Source organism: Pristiophorus japonicus, chromosome Y (genome assembly GCF_044704955.1).
Source record: "Pristiophorus japonicus isolate sPriJap1 chromosome Y, sPriJap1.hap1, whole genome shotgun sequence".
Taxonomy (NCBI): domain Eukaryota; kingdom Metazoa; phylum Chordata; class Chondrichthyes; family Pristiophoridae; genus Pristiophorus; species Pristiophorus japonicus.
In genome coordinates this window covers 4363658-4384882 of record NC_092011.1, presented here as the reverse complement: position 1 = coordinate 4384882, position 21225 = coordinate 4363658, and the positions used below count along the sequence as shown (strand labels likewise).

General features: G+C 57.8%; 1 protein-coding gene across 1 annotated transcript in view; it reads right to left on the bottom strand.

The window, feature by feature from the left end:
- LOC139241068 (glutamate receptor ionotropic, kainate 5-like) overlaps positions 1–21225 on the bottom strand; it is a 1689468-nt gene that overhangs the window by 609021 nt on the left and 1059222 nt on the right. Inside the window, exon 10 of the mRNA XM_070869761.1 lies at positions 234–338. Coding sequence (XP_070725862.1) covers positions 234–338 — 105 coding nt within the window. The remainder of the gene's footprint in view (positions 1–233; positions 339–21225) is intronic.

Below are 21225 nucleotides of genomic sequence, written 5' to 3'. Positions count from 1 at the left end.
TCAGCACCTTCAGGGGAGGGGGGAGAGAGTCAGCACCTTCAGGGGAGGGGGGAGAGAGTCAGCATCTTCAGTGGAGGGGGGAGAGTCAGCACCTTATTGAATGGAGGAGCAGACTCGAGGGGCCGAATGGCCGACTCCTGCTCCTATTTCTTATGTTCTCATGAAACAACTACATGACCCCTGACCCCAGGAAACACGGCTCCATTCCCCACCTGTCCAACCCCAGGCCTTACCTGCTTGTGACCGTTCTTCCCCTGCTCGAGGATCTTCAGTGTGTAATTCATTCGCTGGCCCTTACTGTTAAACTCCACACGACCCGTGAGTCCTTCGTACTCAACCTAGCATAGCGCGAGAGGGAGAGAGAGAGAGCGAGAGGGAGAGAGAGAGAGAGACAGGGAGAGAGGGAGAGGCAGTGCGAGAGGGAGAGAGAGAGAGAGAGGGGGCAGGGACAGTGGGAGAGAGAGAGAGAGAGGGAGGGGCAGTGAGAGAGGGAGAGAGGGTGGAGGGAGAGAGAGTGAGAGAGGAGGGAGGGAGAGGCAGTGAGAGAGAGGGGGAGAGGGAGAGAAAGAGAGAGAGTCAGGCACAGTGAGAGAGAGAGAGAGAGAGGGAGGGGCAGTGAGAGAGGGGGAGAGAGGAGGGGTGCAGGGACAGTGAGAGAGAGAAAGAGGGAGGGGCAGTAAGAGAGAGACAGGGAGAGAGGGAGAGGCAGTGAAAGAGGGGGAGAGAGAGAAGGGGGGAGGGAGAGAGTGAGAGAGAGGGAGAGAGGGAGAGGCAGTGAGAGAGGGGGAGAGAGAGAAGGGGGGGGAGGGAGAGAGTGAGAGAGAGGGAGAGAGGGGCAGTGAGAGAGGGAGAGAGAGGGAGAGGGAGAAAGTGAGAGAGAGACAGGGAGAGAGGGAGAGCAGTGAGAGAGGGGGAGAGAGAGAGGGGGAGGAGGGACAGTGAGAGAGAGAGAAGGAGGGGCAGTGGAAGAGAGAGGGAGAGACAGTGAGAGAGGGGGAGAGAGAGAGAGAGGGAGGAGAGAGAGAGAGAGAGGGAGAGAGGGAGAGGCAGTGAGAGAGGGAGAGAGAGGGAGAGGGAAAAAGTGAGAGAGAGAGACAGGGAGAGAGGGAGAGGCAGTGCGAGAGGGGGAGAGAGAGAGAGGGGGAGGGAGAGAGAGAGGGGGAGAGAGGGAGAGGCAGTGCGAGAGGGGGAGAGAGAGAGAGGGGGAGGGAGAGAGAGAGGGGGAGAGAGGGAGAGGCAGTGAGAGAGGGGGAGAGGGAGAGAGGGGGAGGGAGAGAGAGAGGGGGAGAGAGGGAGAGGCAGTGAGAGAGGGAGAGAGAGGGAGAGGGAAAAAGTGAGAGAGAGAGACAGGGAGAAAGGGAGAGGCAGTGAGAGAGGGGGAGAGAGAGAAGGGGGGAGGGAGAGAGAGAGAGAGAGGGAGAGGCAGTGAGAGAGGGAGTGAGAGGGAGAGGGAGAAAGTGAGAGAGAGACAGGGAGAGAGGGAGAGGCAGTGAGAGAGGGGGAGAGAGAGAGGGGGGTGGAGGGACAGTGAGAGAGAGAGAAGGAGGGGCAGTGAAAGAGAGAGGGAGAGACAGTGAGAGAGAGGGAGAGAGAGAGAGGGAGGAGGGAGAGAGAGAGGGGGAGAGAGGGAGAGGCAGTGAGAGAGGGAGAGAGAGAGAGAGGGAAAAAGTGAGAGAGAGAGACAGGGAGAGAGGGAGAGGCAGTGCGAGAGGGGGAGAGAGAGAGGGGGGGAGGGAGAGAGAGAGGGGGAGAGAGGGAGGGGCAGTGAGAGAGGGGGAGAGAGAGAGAGGGGGAGGGAGAGAGAGAGGGGGAGAGAGGGAGAGGCAGTGCGAGAGAGGGAGAGAGAGGGGGAGGGAGAGAGAGAGGGGGAGAAAGGGAGAGGCAGTGCGAGAGGGGGAGAGAGAGAGAGGGGGAGGGAGAGAGAGAGGGGGAGAGAGGGAGAGGCAGTGAGAGAGGGGGAGAGGGAGAGAGGGGGAGGGAGAGAGAGAGAGGGAGAGAGGGAGAGGCAGTGAGAGAGGGGGAGAGGGAGAGAGAGAGAGGGGGAGGGACAGTGAGAGAGAGAGAGGGAAAGAGAGAGAGTGACAGAGGGAGAGACAGTGAGAGAGGGAGAGGCAGAGAGGGGGAGAGATGGAGAGGCAGTGAGAGAGGAAGAGAGAGAGAGAGAAGGAGAGAGGGAGAGGCAGTGAGAGAGGGGGAGAGGGAGAGAGGGGGAGGGAGAGAGAGGGAAAAAGTGAGAGAGAGAGACAGGGAGAGAGGGAGAGGCAGTGCGAGAGGGGGAGAGAGAGAGAGAGAGAGGAGGAGGGAAAGTGAGAGAGAGAGAGGGAAAGAGGGAGAGAAGGCAAGATGGAGAGGCAGTGAGAGAGGGAGAGAGAGAGAGAGAAGGAGAGAGGGAGTGGCAGTGAGAGAGGGAGAGAGAGAGAGAGGGAGAAAGTGAGAGGGAGAGAGAGAGAAGGCGAGAGGGCGAGGCAGTGAGAGAGGGAAAGAGAGAGAGGGAGAGAGAGAGAGGGGGGCAGAGAGAGAGAAGGAGAGAGGAAGAGGCATTGAGAGAGAGAGAGAGGTAGAGAGAGAGGGAGGGAGGGACAGTGAGTGAGATAGGGAATGAGGGGCAGAGAGAGAAAGAGAGTGAGGGAGAGAGAGAGGGAGAAAGAGAGAGAGAGAGAGAGTGGGAGAGAGAGACAGAGAGAGAGAGGGGAGAGAAACAAACAGTGAGAGGGAAGGAGAGGGAGAGAGCGAGAGACACAGAGAGAGAGAGAGAAAGCGAGAGAGAGGGAGAGGGAGACAGAGAAAGAGAGAGAGGGTGAGAGAGAAAGGGAGGGAGAGGGAGAGGGAGACAGAGAAAGAGAGAGAGGGTGAGAGAGAAAGGGAGGGAGAGAGGGAGAGAGAGAAAGGGAGGGAGAGAGGTAGAGAGACAGAGAGAGAGACAAAGAGAGGGAGAGGGAGAGAGAGAGAGACAGAGAGATACAGAGAGGGAGAGAGAGAGAGCGACAGATAGAGACAGAGAGGGGGAGTGAGAGAGAGGGAGAGAGGGAGAGAGAGGGGGAGACAGAGTGATGGAGAGAGCGAGAGAGAGGGGGGAGAGGGAGACAAAGAGATAGTGAGAGGGAGAGAGAGAGGGACAGCAATAAATATGGAAATAAAAAGGCAAAGTTACGAGGAGAGATCACACATGCTTGAGTTGTACTGGCTAGAATTTTGAAGGTTAGGTGCCCATTTGTTCGAAGTTTTCAGGATATTACAGGGATCAGATAGGGTAGATACTATTTCCACTGGTGGGGAGTCTCGCACTGGGATGCATAGCCTAAAAATTGGAACTAGACCTTTCAGGAGTGAAATTAGGGAACACTTCTCCACACAAAGGGTGCTGGAAGTCCGGGACTCTCTGCCACAAACGGCTATTGATGCCGGGTCAATTGTTAATTATAAATTGAAGATTGACAGCTTAATGCTAACCAAAGGTATTAAGCGATATGACCCAAAAGCGGATATGCGGAGTTAGGTCGCACATCAGCCATGATCTCATTCAATGGCAGAACAGACTCAAGGCACTTAATGGCCTCCTCCTGTTCCTATGTCACTATGAGTAATACTGATTATCAGGGTGTCTGCACGCCATTGGTATCAATCACCCGGGGCACCAGTCAGGGACACCGATCGTCAGGGACATCGATCGTCAGGGACATCGATCGTCAGGGACATCGATCGTCAGGGGCATCGATCGTCAGGGGCACCGATCGTCAGGGACACCGATCGTCAGGGACATCAATCGTCAGGGACATCGATCGTCAGATACATCGATCGTCAGGGACATCGATCGTCAGGGGCACCGATCGTCAGGGACATCGATCGTCAGGGACATCGATCGTCAGGGACATCGATCGTCAGGGGCATCGATCGTCAGGGGCATCGATCGTCAGGGGCACCGATCGTCAGGGACATCGATCGTCAGGGACATCGATCGTCAGGGACACCGATCGTCAGGGGCATCGATCGTCAGGGGCATCGATCGTCAGGGACACCGATCGTCAGGGACATCGATCGTCAGGGACATCGATCGTCAGGGACATCGATCGTCAGGGATATCGATCGTCAGGGACATCGATCGTCAGCGACACCGATCGTCAGGGACATCGATCGTCAGGGACATCGATCGTCAGGGACATCGATCGTCAGGGACATCGATCGTCAGGGACATCGATCATCAGGGGCACCGATCGTCAGGGACATCGATCGTCAGGGACACCGATCGTCAGGGTCATCGATCGTCAGGGACACCGATCGTCAGGGACATCGATCGTCAGGGGCACCGATCGTCAGGGGTATTGATCGTCAGGGACATCGATCGTCAGGGACATCGATCGTCAGGGACATCGATCGTCAGGGACATCGATCGTCAGGGGCATCGATCGTCAGGGGCATCGATCGTCAGGGACATCGATCGTCAGGGACATCTATCGTCAGGGACATCGATCGTCAGGGGCATCGATCGTCAGGGACATCGATCGTCAGGGGCATCGATCCTCAGGGACACCGATCGTCAGGGACATCGATCGTCAGGGACATCGATCGTCAGGGGCATCGATCGTCAGGGACATCGATCGTCAGGGGCATCGATCGTCAGGGGCATAGATCGTCAGGGACATCGATCGTCAGGGGCACCGATCGTCAGGGGCATCGATCGTCAGGGACATCGATCGTCAGGGACATCGATCGTCAGGGACATCGATCGTCAGGGACATCGATCGTCAGGGACATCGATCGTCAGGGACATCGATCGTCAGGGACATCGATCGTCAGGGACACCGATCGTCAGGGACAACGATCGTCAGGGACATCGATCGTCAGGGACATCGAACGTCAGGGACATCGATCGTCACGGACACCGATCGTCAGGGACACCGATTGTCAGGGACATCGATCGTCAGGGGCATCGATCGTCAGGGGCATCGATCGTCAGGGACATCGACCGTCAGGGACATCGATCGTCAGGGACATCGATCGTCAGGGACATCGATCGTCAGGGACACCGATCGTCAGGGACACCGATCGTCAGGGGCATCGATCGTCAGGGACATCGATCGTCAGGGACATCGATCGTCAGGGACATCGTTCGTCAGGGACATCGATCGTCAGGGGCACCGATCGTCAGGGGCATCGATCGTCAGGTAATCGATCGTCAGGGACATCGATCGTCAGGGCATCGATCGTCAGGGACATCGATCGTCAGGGACATCGATCGTCAGGGACACCGATCGTCAGGGACGTTGATCGTCAGGGACATCGATCGTCAGGGACATCGATCGTCAGGGACATCGATCGTCAGGGACATCGATCGTCAGGGACATCGATCATCAGGGACATCGATCGTCAGGGACATCGATCGTCAGGGGCACCGATCATCAGGGGCATCGATCGTCAGGTAATCGATCGTCAGGGACATCGATCGTCAGGGAAATCGATCGTCAGGTAATCGATCGTCAGGGACATCGATCGTCAGGGACATCGATCGTCTGGGACATCGATCGTCAGGGGCACCGATCGTCTGGGACACCGATCGTCAGGGACATCGATCGTCAGGGACATCGATCGTCAGGGGCATCGATCGTCAGGGGTATTGATCGTCAGGGACATCGATCGTCTGGGACATCGATCGTCAGGGGCACCGATCGTCTGGGACACCGATCGTCAGGGACATCGATCGTCAGGGACATCGATCGTCAGGGGCATCGATCGTCAGGGGCATTGATCGTCAGGGGCATCGATCGTCAGGGACATCGATCGTCAGGGACATCGATCGTCAGGGACATCGATCGTCAGGGACATCGATCGTCAGGGGCATCGATCGTCAGGTAATCGATCGTCAGGGACATCGATCGTCAGGGACATCGATCGTCAGGCACATCGATCGTCAGGGACATCGATCGTCAGGGACATCGATCGTCAGGGACATCGATCGTCAGGGACATCGATCGTCAGGGGCACCGATCGTCAGGGACATCGATCGTCAGGGGCATCGATCGTCAGGGGCATCGATCGTCAGGGGTATTGATCGTCAGGGGCATCGATCGTCAGGGACATCGATCGTCAGGGACATCGATCGTCAGGGACATCTATCGTCAGGGACATCGATCGTCAGGGGCATCGATCGTCAGGGACATCGATCGTCAGGGACATCGATCGTTAGGGACATCGATCGTCAGGGACATCGATCGTCAGGGGCATCGATCGTCAGGGACACCGATCGTCAGGGACATCAATCGTCAGGGACATCGATCGTCAGGGGCATCAATCGTCAGGGACATCGATCGTCAGGGGCATCGATCGTCAGGGGCATTGATCGTCAGGGACACCGATCGTCAGGGACACCGATCGTCAGGGACATCGATCGTCAGGGACATCGAACGTCAGGGACATCGATCGTCAGGGACACCGATCGTCAGGGACACCGATTGTCAGGGACATCGATCGTCAGGGGCATCGATCGTCAGGGGCAGCGATCGTCAGGGACATCGATCGTCAGGGACATCGATCGTCAGGGACATCGATCGTCAGGGACATCGATCATCAGGGACATCGATCGTCAGGGGCATCGATCGTCAGGGGCATCGATCGTCAGGGGCATCGATCGTCAGGGGCATCGATCGTCAGGGACATCGATCGTCAGGCGCATCGATCGTCAGGGACATCCATCGTCAGGGACACCGATCGTCAGGGACATCGATCGTCAGGGACACCGATCGTCAGGGACATCGATCGTCAGGGGCATCGATCGTCAGGGACATCGATCGTCAGGGGCATCGATCGTCAGGGGCATCGATCGTCAGGGACACCGATCGTCAGGGACATCGATCGTCAGGGGCATCGATCGTCAGGGACATCGACCGTCAGGGACATCGATCGTCAGGGGCATCGATCGTCAGGTGCATCGATCGTCAGGGACATCGATCGTCAGGGGCATCGATCGTCAGGGACATCGATCGTCAGGGGCATCGATCGTCAGTGACATCGATCGTCAGTGGCACCGAACGTCAGGGACATCGATCGTCAGGGACATCGATCGTCAGGGACATCGATCGTCAGGGACATCGATCGTCAGGGGCATCGATCGTCAGGGGCATCGATCGTCAGGGACACCGATCGTCAGCGAGACCGATCGTCAGGGGCACCGATCGTCAGGGACATCGATCGTCAGGGACATCGATCGTCAGGGACATCGATCGTCAGGGACATCGATCGTCAGGGACATCGATCGTCAGGTAATCGATCGTCAGGGACATCGATCGTCAGGTAATCGATCGTCAGGGGCATCGATCGTCAGGGACACCGATCGTCAGCGACACCGATCGTCAGGGGCACCGATCGTCAGGGGTATCGATCGTCAGGGACATCGATCGTCAGGGACATCGACCGTCAGGGACATCGATCGTCAGGGGCACCGATGGTCAGGGGTATCGATCGTCAGGGACATCGATCGTCAGGGACATCGATTGTCAGGGGCATCGATCGTCAGGGACATCGATCGTCAGGGACATCGATCGTCAGGGACATCGATCGTCAGGGACACCGATCGTCAGGGGCATCGATCGTCAGGGACATCGATCGTCAGGGACATCGATCGTCAGGGACATCGATCGTCAGGGACATCGATCGTCAGGGACATCGATCGTCAGGTAACCGATCGTCAGGGACATCGATCGTCAGGTAATCGATCGTCAGGGACATCGATCGTCAGGGGCATCGATCGTCAGGGACATCGATCGTCAGGGACACCGATCGTCAGGGACACCGATCGTCAGGGACATCGATCGTCAGGGGCATCGATCGTCAGGGACACCGATCGTCAGGGACACCGATCGTCAGGGACATCGATCGTCAGGGACATCGATCGTCAGGGGCATCGATCGTCAGGGACATCGATCATCAGGGACACCGATCGTCAGGGACACCGATCGTCAGATACATCGATCGTCAGGGACATCGATCGTCAGGGACATCGATCGTCAGGGACATCGATCGTCAGGGACATCGATCGTCAGGGACATCGATCGTCAGGGACATCGATCGTCAGGGACACCGATCGTCAGGGACATCGATCGTCAGGGACATCGATCGTCAGGGGCATAGATCGTCAGGAACATCGATCGTCAGGGGCATCCATCGTCAGGGACATCGATCGTCAGGGACACCGATCGTCAGGGACATCGATCGTCAGGGACATCGATCGTCAGGGACATCGATCGTTAGGGACATCGATCGTCAGGGACATCGATCGTCAGGGGCATCGATCGTCAGGGACACCGATCGTCAGGGACATCAATCGTCAGGGACATCGATCGTCAGGGGCATCAATCGTCAGGGACATCGATCGTCAGGGGCATCGATCGTCAGGGGCATTGATCGTCAGGGACACCGATCGTCAGGGACACCGATCGTCAGGGACATCGATCGTCAGGGACATCGAACGTCAGGGACATCGATCGTCAGGGACACCGATCGTCAGGGACACCGATTGTCAGGGACATCGATCGTCAGGGGCATCGATCGTCAGGGGCAGCGATCGTCAGGGACATCGATCGTCAGGGACATCGATCGTCAGGGACATCGATCGTCAGGGACATCGATCATCAGGGACATCGATCGTCAGGGGCATCGATCGTCAGGGGCATCGATCGTCAGGGGCATCGATCGTCAGGGGCATCGATCGTCAGGGACACCGATCGTCAGGGTCATCGATCGTCAGGGACATCGATCGTCAGGGACATCGATCGTCAGGGGCATCGATCGTCAGGGGCATCGATCGTCAGGGACATCGATCGTCAGGGACATCTATCGTCAGGGACATCGATCGTCAGGGGCATCGATCGTCAGGGACATCGATCGTCAGGGGCATCGATCATCAGGGACACCGATCGTCAGGGACATCGATCGTCAGGGACATCGATCGTCAGGGGCATCGATCGTCAGGGACATCGATCGTCAGGGGCATCGATCGTCAGGGGCATAGATCGTCAGGGACATCGATCGTCAGGGGCACCGATCGTCAGGGGCATCGATCGTCAGGGACACCGATCGTCAGGGACAACGATCGTCAGGGACATCGATCGTCAGGGACATCGAACGTCAGGGACATCGATCGTCACGGACACCGATCGTCAGGGACACCGATTGTCAGGGACATCGATCGTCAGGGGCATCGATCGTCAGGGGCATCGATCGTCAGGGACATCGACCGTCAGGGACATCGATCGTCAGGGACATCGATCGTCAGGGACATCGATCGTCAGGGACACCGATCGTCAGGGACACCGATCGTCAGGGGCATCGATCGTCAGGGACATCGATCGTCAGGGACATCGATCGTCAGGGACATCGTTCGTCAGGGACATCGATCGTCAGGGGCACCGATCGTCAGGGGCATCGATCGTCAGGTAATCGATCGTCAGGGACATCGATCGTCAGGGCATCGATCGTCAGGGACATCGATCGTCAGGGACATCGATCGTCAGGGACACCGATCGTCAGGGACGTCGATCGTCAGGGACATCGATCGTCAGGGACATCGATCGTCAGGGACATCGATCGTCAGGGACATCGATCGTCAGGGACATCGATCATCAGGGACATCGATCGTCAGGGACATCGATCGTCAGGGGCACCGATCATCAGGGGCATCGATCGTCAGGTAATCGATCGTCAGGGACATCGATCGTCAGGGACATCGATCGTCAGGTAATCGATCATCAGGGACATCGATCGTCAGGGACATCGATCGTCTGGGACATCGATCGTCAGGGGCACCGATCGTCTGGGACACCGATCGTCAGGGACATCGATCGTCAGGGACATCGATCGTCAGGGGCATCGATCGTCAGGGGTATTGATCGTCAGGGACATCGATCGTCTGGGACATCGATCGTCAGGGGCACCGATCGTCTGGGACACCGATCGTCAGGGACATCGATCGTCAGGGACATCGATCGTCAGGGGCATCGATCGTCAGGGGCATTGATCGTCAGGGGCATCGATCGTCAGGGACATCGATCGTCAGGGACATCGATCGTCAGGGACATCGATCGTCAGGGACATCGATCGTCAGGGGCATCGATCGTCAGGTAATCGATCGTCAGGGACATCGATCATCAGGGACATCGATCGTCAGGCACATCGATCGTCAGGGACATCGATCGTCAGGGACATCGATCGTCAGGGACATCGATCGTCAGGGACATCGATCGTCAGGGACATCGATCGTCAGGGGCACCGATCGTCAGGGACATCGATCGTCAGGGGCATCGATCGTCAGGGGCATCGATCGTCAGGGGTATTGATCGTCAGGGGCATCGATCGTCAGGGACATCGATCGTCAGGGACATCGATCGTCAGGGACATCTATCGTCAGGGACATCGATCGTCAGAGGCATCGATCGTCAGGGACATCGATCGTCAGGGACATCGATCGTTAGGGACATCGATCGTCAGGGACATCGATCGTCAGGGGCATCGATCGTCAGGGACACCGATCGTCAGGGACATCAATCGTCAGGGACATCGATCGTCAGGGGCATCAATCGTCAGGGACATCGATCGTCAGGGGCATCGATCGTCAGGGGCATTGATCGTCAGGGACACCGATCGTCAGGGACACCGATCGTCAGGGACATCGATCGTCAGGGACATCGAACGTCAGGGACATCGATCGTCAGGGACACCGATCGTCAGGGACACCGATTGTCAGGGACATCGATCGTCAGGGGCATCGATCGTCAGGGGCAGCGATCGTCAGGGACATCGATCGTCAGGGACATCGATCGTCAGGGACATCGATCGTCAGGGACATCGATCATCAGGGACATCGATCGTCAGGGGCATCGATCGTCAGGGGCATCGATCGTCAGGGGCATCGATCGTCAGGGGCATCGATCGTCAGGGACATCGATCGTCAGGCGCATCGATCGTCAGGGACATCCATCGTCAGGGACACCGATCGTCAGGGACATCGATCGTCAGGGACACCGATCGTCAGGGACATCGATCGTCAGGGGCATCGATCGTCAAGGACATCGATCGTCAGGGGCATCGATCGTCAGGGGCATCGATCGTCAGGGACACCGATCGTCAGGGACATCGATCGTCAGGGGCATCGATCGTCAGGGACATCGACCGTCAGGGACATCGATCGTCAGGGGCATCGATCGTCAGGTGCATCGATCGTCAGGGACATCGATCGTCAGGGGCATCGATCGTCAGGGACATCGATCGTCAGGGGCATCGATCGTCAGTGACATCGATCGTCAGTGGCACCGAACGTCAGGGACATCGATCGTCAGGGACATCGATCGTCAGGGACATCGATCGTCAGGGGCATCGATCGTCAGGGACATCGATCGTCAGGGGCATCGATCGTCAGGGGCACCAATCGTCAGGGGTATCGATCGTCAGGGACATCGATCGTCAGGGACATCGATTGTCAGGGGCATCGATCGTCAGGGACATCGATCGTCAGGGACATCGATCGTCAGGGACATCGATCGTCAGGGACATCGACCGTCAGGGACATCGATCGTCAGGGACATCGATCGTCAGGGACATCGATCGTCAGGGACACCGATCGTCAGGGACACCGATCGTCAGGGGCATCGATCGTCAGGGACATCGATCGTCAGGGACATCGATCGTCAGGGACATCGATCGTCAGGGACATCGTTCGTCAGGGACATCGATCGTCAGGGGCACCGATCGTCAGGGGCATCGATCGTCAGGTAATCGATCGTCAGGGACATCGATCGTCAGGGCATCGATCGTCAGGGACATCGATCGTCAGGGACATCGATCGTCAGGGACACCGATCGTCAGGGACGTCGATCGTCAGGGACATCGATCGTCAGGGACATCGATCGTCAGGGACATCGATCGTCAGGGACATCGATCGTCAGGGACATCGATCATCAGGGACATCGATCGTCAGGGACATCGATCGTCAGGGGCACCGATCATCAGGGGCATCGATCGTCAGGTAATCGATCGTCAGGGACATCGATCGTCAGGGACATCGATCGTCAGGTAATCGATCGTCAGGGACATCGATCGTCAGGGACATCGATCGTCTGGGACATCGATCGTCAGGGGCACCGATCGTCTGGGACACCGATCGTCAGGGACATCGATCGTCAGGGACATCGATCGTCAGGGGCATCGATCGTCAGGGGTATTGATCGTCAGGGACATCGATCGTCTGGGACATCGATCGTCAGGGGCACCGATCGTCTGGGACACCGATCGTCAGGGACATCGATCGTCAGGGACATCGATCGTCAGGGGCATCGATCGTCAGGGGCATTGATCGTCAGGGGCATCGATCGTCAGGGACATCGATCGTCAGGGACATCGATCGTCAGGGACATCGATCGTCAGGGACATCGATCGTCAGGGGCATCGATCGTCAGGTAATCGATCGTCAGGGACATCGATCATCAGGGACATCGATCGTCAGGCACATCGATCGTCAGGGACATCGATCGTCAGGGACATCGATCGTCAGGGACATCGATCGTCAGGGACATCGATCGTCAGGGACATCGATCGTCAGGGGCACCGATCGTCAGGGACATCGATCGTCAGGGGCATCGATCGTCAGGGGCATCGATCGTCAGGGACATCGATCGTCAGGGACATCGATCGTCAGGGACATCTATCGTCAGGGACATCGATCGTCAGGGGCATCGATCGTCAGGCACATCGATCGTCAGGGACATCGATCGTTAGGGACATCGATCGTCAGGGACATCGATCGTCAGGGGCATCGATCGTCAGGGACACCGATCGTCAGGGACATCAATCGTCAGGGACATCGATCGTCAGGGGCATCAATCGTCAGGGACATCGATCGTCAGGGGCATCGATCGTCAGGGGCATTGATCGTCAGGGACACCGATCGTCAGGGACACCGATCGTCAGGGACATCGATCGTCAGGGACATCGAACGTCAGGGACATCGATCGTCAGGGACACCGATCGTCAGGGACACCGATTGTCAGGGACATCGATCGTCAGGGGCATCGATCGTCAGGGGCAGCGATCGTCAGGGACATCGATCGTCAGGGACATCGATCGTCAGGGACATCGATCGTCAGGGACATCGATCATCAGGGACATCGATTGTCAGGGGCATCGATCGTCAGGGGCATCGATCGTCAGGGGCATCGATCGTCAGGGGCATCGATCGTCAGGGACATCGATCGTCAGGCGCATCGATCGTCAGGGACATCCATCGTCAGGGACACCGATCGTCAGGGACATCGATCGTCAGGGACACCGATCGTCAGGGACATCGATCGTCAGGGGCATCGATCGTCAAGGACATCGATCGTCAGGGGCATCGATCGTCAGGGGCATCGATCGTCAGGGACACCGATCGTCAGGGACATCGATCGTCAGGGGCATCGATCGTCAGGGACATCGACCGTCAGGGACATCGATCGTCAGGGGCATCGATCGTCAGGTGCATCGATCGTCAGGGACATCGATCGTCAGGGAAATCGATCGTCAGGGACATCGATCGTCAGGGACATCGATCGTCAGTGACATCGATCGTCAGGGACATCGATCGTCAGGGGCATCGATCGTCAGTGACATCGATCGTCAGGGGCATCGATCGTCAGGGACATCGATCGTCAGGGACATCGATCGTCAGGGACATCGATCGTCAGGGGCATCGATCGTCAGTGACATCGATCGTCAGTGGCACCGAACGTCAGGGACATCGATCGTCAGGGACATCGATCGTCAGGGACATCGATCGTCAGGGGCATCGATCGTCAGGGACATCGATCGTCAGGGGCATCGATCTTCAGGGGCACCGATCGTCAGGGGTATCGATCGTCAGGGACATCGATCGTCAGGGACATCGATTGTCAGGGGCATCGATCGTCAGGGACATCGATCGTCAGGGACATCGATCGTCAGGGACATCGATCGTCAGGGACACCTATCGTCAGGGGCATCGATCGTCAGGGACATCGATCGTCAGGGACATCGATCGTCAGGGACATCGATCGTCAGGGACATCGATCGTCAGGGACATCGATCGTCAGGTAACCGATCGTCAGGGACATCGATCGTCAGGTAATCGATCGTCAGGGACATCGATCGTCAGGGGCATCGATCGTCAGGGACATCGATCGTCAGGGACACCGATCGTCAGGGACACCGATCGTCAGGGACATCGATCGTCAGGGGCATCGATCGTCAGGGACACCGATCGTCAGGGACACCGATCGTCAGGGACATCGATCGTCAGGGACATCGATCGTCAGGGGCATCGATCGTCAGGGACATCGATCATCAGGGACACCGATCGTCAGGGACACCGATCGTCAGATACATCGATCGTCAGGGACATCGATCGTCAGGGACATCGATCGTCAGGGACATCGATCGTCAGGGACATCGATCGTCAGGGACATCGATCGTCAGGGACATCGATCGTCAGGGACACCGATCGTCAGGGACATCGATCGTCAGGGACATCGATCGTCAGGGGCATAGATCGTCAGGAACATCGATCGTCAGGGGCATCCATCGTCAGGGACATCGATCGTCAGGGACACCGATCGTCAGGGACATCGATCGTCAGGGACATCGATCGTCAGGGACATCGATCGTCAGGGACATCGATCGTCAGGGACATCGATCGTCAGGGGCATCGATCGTCAGGGACACCGATCGTCAGGGACATCGATCGTCAGGGGCATCGATCGTCAGGGGCACCGATCGTCAGGGACATCGATCGTCAGGGACATCGATCGTCAGGGGCATCGATCGTCACGGACATCGATCGTCAGGGACAACGATCGTCAGGGACATCGATCGTCAGGGACATCGATCGTCAGGGACATCGATCGTCAGGGGCACCGATCGTCAGGGGCATCGATCGTCAGGGACATCTATCGTCAGGGACATCTATCGTCAGGGACATCGATCGTCAGGGGTATCGATCGTCAGGACATCGATCGTCAGGGACATCGATCGTCAGGGGTATCGATCGTCAGGACATCGATCGTCAGGGACATCGATCGTCAGGGGCATCGATCGTCAGGGGTATCGATCGTCAGGACATCGATCGTCAGGGACATCTATCGTCAGGGATATCGATCGTCAGGGGCATCGATCGTCAGGGACATCGATCGTCAGGGGCATCGATCGTCAGGGACATCGATCGTCAGGGGCATCGATAGTCAGGGACATCGATCGTCAGGGACATCGATCGTCAGGGACATCGATCGTCAGGGGCATCGATCGTCAGGGGCATCGATCGTCAGGGACACCGATCGTCAGGGACATCGATCGTCAGGGGCATCGATCGTCAGGGACATCGACCGTCAGCGACATCGATCGTCAGGGGCATCGATCGTCAGGTGCATCTATCGTCAGGGACATCGATCGTCAGGGGCATCGATCGTCAGGGACATCGATCGTCAGGGGCATCGATCGTCAGGGACATCGATCGTCAGGGACATCGATCGTCAGGGGCACCGATCGTCAGGGACATCGATCGTCAGGGGCATCGATCGTCAGGGGCATCGATCGTCAGGGGTATTGATCGTCAGGGGCATCGATCGTCAGGGACATCGATCGTCAGGGACATCGATCGTCAGGGACATCTATCGTCAGGGACATCGATCGTCAGGGGCATCGATCGTCAGGGACATCGATCGTCAGGGACATCGATCGTCAGGGACATCGATCGTCAGGGACATCGATCGTCAGGGGCATCGATCGTCAGGGACACCGATCGTCAGGGACATCAATCGTCAGGGACATCGATCGTCAGGGGCATCAATCGTCAGGGACATCGATCGTCAGGGACATCGATCGTCAGGGGCATCGATCGTCAGGGGCAGCGATCGTCAGGGACATCGATCGTCAGGGACATCGATCGTCAGGGACATCGATCGTCAGGGACATCGATCGTCAGGGACATCGATCGTCAGGGGCATCGATCGTCAGGGGCATCGATCGTCAGGGGCATCGATCGTCAGGGGCATCGATCGTCAGGGACATCGATCGTCAGGCGCATCGATCGTCAGGGACATCCATCGTCAGGGACACCGATCGTCAGGGACATCGATCGTCAGGGACACCGATCGTCAGGGACATCGATCGTCAGGGGCATCGATCGTCAGGGACATCGATCGTCAGGGGCATCGATCGTCAGGGGCATCGATCGTCAGGGACACCGATCGTCAGGGACATCGATCGTCAGGGGCATCGATCGTCAGGGACATCGACCGTCAGGGACATCGATCGTCAGGCGCATCGATCGTCAGGTGCATCGATCGTCAGGGACATCGATCGTCAGGGGCATCGATCGTCAGGGACATCGATCGTCAGGGGCATCGATCGTCAGTGACATCGATCGTCAGTGGCACCGAACGTCAGGGACATCGATCGTCAGGGACATCGATCGTCAGGGACATCGATCGTCAGGGACATCGATCGTCAGGGGCATCGATCGTCAGGGGCATCGATCGTCAGGGACACCGATCGTCAGCGAGACCGATCGTCAGGGGCACCGATCGTCAGGGACATCGATCGTCAGGGACATCGATCGTCAGGGACATCGATCGTCAGGGACATCGATCGTCAGGTAATCGATCGTCAGGGACATCGATCGTCAGGTAATCGATCGTCAGGGGCATCGATCGTCAGGGACACCGATCGTCAGCGACACCGATCGTCAGGGGCACCGATCGTCAGGGGTATCGATCGTCAGGGACATCGATCGTCAGGGACATCGACCGTCAGGGACATCGATCGTCAGGGGCACCGATCGTCAGGGGTATCGATCGTCAGGGACATCGATCGTCAGGGACATCGATTGTCAGGGGCATCGATCGTCAGGGACATCGATCGTCAGGGACATCGATCGTCAGGGACATCGATCGTCAGGGACACCGATCGTCAGGGGCATCGATCGTCAGGGACATCGATCGTCAGGGACATCGATCGTCAGGGGCATCGATCGTCAGGGACATCGATCGTCAGGGACACCGATCGTCAGGGACACCGATCGTCAGGGACATCGATCGTCAGGGGCATCGATCGTCAGGGACACCGATCGTCAGGGACACCGATCGTCAGGGACATCGATCGTCAGGGACATCGATCGTCAGGGGCATCGTTCGTCAGGGACATCGATCATCAGGGACACCGATCGTCAGGGACACCGATCGTCAGATACATCGATCGTCAGGGACATCGATCGTCAGGGACATCGATCGTCAGGGACATCGATCGTCAGGGACATCGATCGTCAGGGACATCGATCGTCAGGGACATCGATCGTCAGGGACACCGATCGTCAGGGACATCGATCGTCAGGGACATCGATCGTCAGGGGCATAGATCGTCAGGAACATCGATCGTCAGGGGCATCCATCGTCAGGGACATCGATCGTCAGGGACACCGATCGTCAGGGACATCGATCGTCAGGGACATCGATCGTCAGGGACATCGATCGTTAGGGACATCGATCGTCAGGGACATCGATCGTCAGGGGCATCGATCGTCAGGGACACCGATCGTCAGGGACATCAATCGTCAGGGACATCGATCGTCAGGGGCATCAATCGTCAGGGACATCGATCGTCAGGGGCATCGATCGTCAGGGGCATTGATCGTCAGGGACACCGATCGTCAGGGACACCGATCGTCAGGGACATCGATCGTCAGGGACATCGAACGTCAGGGACATCGATCGTCAGGGACACCGATCGTCAGGGACACCGATTGTCAGGGACATCGATCGTCAGGGGCATCGATCGTCAGGGGCAGCGATCGTCAGGGACATCGATCGTCAGGGACATCGATCGTCAGGGACATCGATCGTCAGGGACATCGATCATCAGGGACATCGATCGTCAGGGGCATCGATCGTCAGGGGCATCGATCGTCAGGGGCATCGATCGTCAGGGGCATCGATCGTCAGGGACATCGATCGTCAGGCGCATCGATCGTCAGGGACATCCATCGTCAGGGACACCGATCGTCAGGGACATCGATCGTCAGGGACACCGATCGTCAGGGACATCGATCGTCAGGGGCATCGATCGTCAGGGACATCGATCATCAGGGGCATCGATCGTCAGGGGCATCGATCGTCAGGGACACCGATCGTCAGGGACATCGATCGTCAGGGGCATCGATAGTCAGGGACATCGACCGTCAGGGACATCGATCGTCAGGGGCATCGATCGTCAGGTGCATCGATCGTCAGGGACATCGATCGTCAGGGGCATCGATCGTCAGGGACATCGATCGTCAGGGGCATCGATCGTCAGTGACATCGATCGTCAGTGGCACCGAACGTCAGGGACATCGATCGTCAGGGACATCGATCGTCAGGGACATCGATCGTCAGGGACATCGATCGTCAGGGGCATCGATCGTCAGGGGCATCGATCGTCAGGGACACCGATCGTCAGCGAGACCGATCGTCAGGCGCACCGATCGTCAGGGACATCGATCGTCAGGGACATCGATCGTCAGGGACATCGATCGTCAGGGACATCGATCGTCAGGGACATCGATCGTCAGGTAATCGATCGTCAGGGACATCGATCGTCAGGTAATCGATCGTCAGGGGCATCGATCGTCAGGGACACCGATCGTCAGCGACACCGATCGTCAGGGGTATCGATCGTCAGGGACATCGATCGTCAGGGACATCGACCGTCAGGGACATCGATCGTCAGGGGCACCGATCGTCAGGGGTATCGATCGTCAGGGACATCGATCGTCAGGGACATCGATTGTCAGGGGCATCGATCGTCAGGGACATCGATCGTCAGGGACATCGATCGTCAGGGACATCGATCGTCAGGGACATCGATCGTCAGGGGCATCGATCGTCAGGGACATCGATCGTCAGGGACATCGATCGTCAGGGACATCGATCGTCAGGGACATCGATCGTCAGGGACATCGATCGTCAGGTAACCGATCGTCAGGGACATCGATCGTCAGGTAATCGATCGTCAGGGACATCGATCGTCAGGGGCATCGATCGTCAGGGACATCGATCGTCAGGGACACCGATCGTCAGGGACACCGATCGTCAGAGACATCGATCGTCAGGGGCATCGATCGTCAGGGACACCGATCGTCAGGGACACCGATCGTCAGGGACATCGATCGTCAGGGACATCGATCGTCAGGGGCATCGATCGTCAGGGACATCGATCATCAGGGACACCGATCGTCAGGGACACCAATCGTCAGATACATCGATCGTCAGGGACATCGATCGTCAGGGACATCGATCGTCAGGGACATCGATCGTCAGGGACATCGATCGTCAGGGACATCGATCGTCAGGGACATCGATCGTCAGGGACACCGATCGTCAGGGACATCGATCGTCAGGGACATCGATCGTCAGGGGCATAGATCGTCAGGAACATCGATCGTCAGGGGCATCCATCGTCAGGGACATCGATCGTCAGGGACACCGATCGTCAGGGACATCGATCGTCAGGGACATCGATCGTCAGGGACATCGATCGTCAGGGACATCGATCGTCAGGGACATCGATCGTCAGGGACATCGATCGTCAGGGGCATCGATCGTCAGGGACACCGATCGTCAGGGACATCGATCGTCAGGGGCATCGATCGTCAGGGGCACCGATCGTCAGGGACATCGATCGTCAGGGACATCGATCGTCAGGGGCATCGATCGTCACGGACATCGATCGTCAGGGACAACGATCGTCAGGGACATCGATCGTCAGGGACATCGATCGTCAGGGACATCGATCGTCAGGGGCACCGATCGTCAGGGGCATCGATCGTCAGGGACATCTATCGTCAGGGACATCTATCGTCAGGGACATCGATCGTCAGGGGTATCGATCGTCAGGACATCGATCGTCAGGGACATCGATCGTCAGGGGTATCGATCGTCAGGACATCGATCGTCAGGGACATCGATCGTCAGGGGCATCGATCGTCAGGGATATCGATCGTCAGGACATCGATCGTCAGGGACATCTATCGTCAGGGATATCGATCGTCAGGGGCATCGATCGTCAGGGACATCGATCGTCAGGGGCATCGATCGTCAGGGACATCGATCGTCAGGGGCATCGATAGTCAGGGACATCGATCGTCAGGGACATCGATCGTCAGGGACATCGATCGTCAGGGGCATCGATCGTCAGGGGCATCGATCGTCAGGGACACCGATCGTCAGGGACATCGATCGTCAGGGGCATCGATCGTCAGGGACATCGACCGTCAGCGACATCGATCGTCAGGGGCATCGATCGTCAGGTGCATCGATCGTCAGGGACATCGATCGTCAGGGGCATCGATCGTCAGGGACATCGATCGTCAGGGGCATCGATCGTCAGGGACATCGATCGTCAGGGACATCGATCGTCAGGGGCACCGATCGTCAGGGACATCGATCGTCAGGGGCATCGATCGTCAGGGGCATCGATCGTCAGGGGTATTGATCGTCAGGGGCATCGATCGTCAGGGACATCGATCGTCAGGGACATCGATCGTCAGGGACATCTATCGTCAGGGACATCGATCGTCAGGGGCATCGATCGTCAGGGACATCGATCGTCAGGGACATCGATCGTTAGGGACATCGATCGTCAGGGACATCGATCGTCAGGGGCATCGATCGTCAGGGACACCGATCGTCAGGGACATCAATCGTCAGGGACATCGATCGTCAGGGGCATCAATCGTCAGGGACATCGATCGTCAGGGGCATTGATCGTCAGGGACACCGATCGTCAGGGACACCGATCGTCAGGGACATCGATCGTCAGGGACATCGAACGTCAGGGACATCGATCGTCAGGGACACCGATCGTCAGGGACACCGATTGTCAGGGACATCGATCGTCAGGGGCATCGATCGTCAGGGGCAGCGATCGTCAGGGACATCGATCGTCAGGGACATCGATCGTCAGGGACATCGATCGTCAGGGACATCGATCGTCAGGGACACCGATCGTCAGGGACACCGATCGTCAGGGACATCGATCGTCAGGGACATCGAACGTCAGGGACATCGATCGTCAGGGACATCGATCGTCAGGGGCATCGATCGTCAGGGACATCGATCGTCAGGGACACCGATCGTCAGGGACACCGATCGTCAGGGACACCGATTGTCAGGGACATCGATCGTCAGGGGCATCGATCGTCAG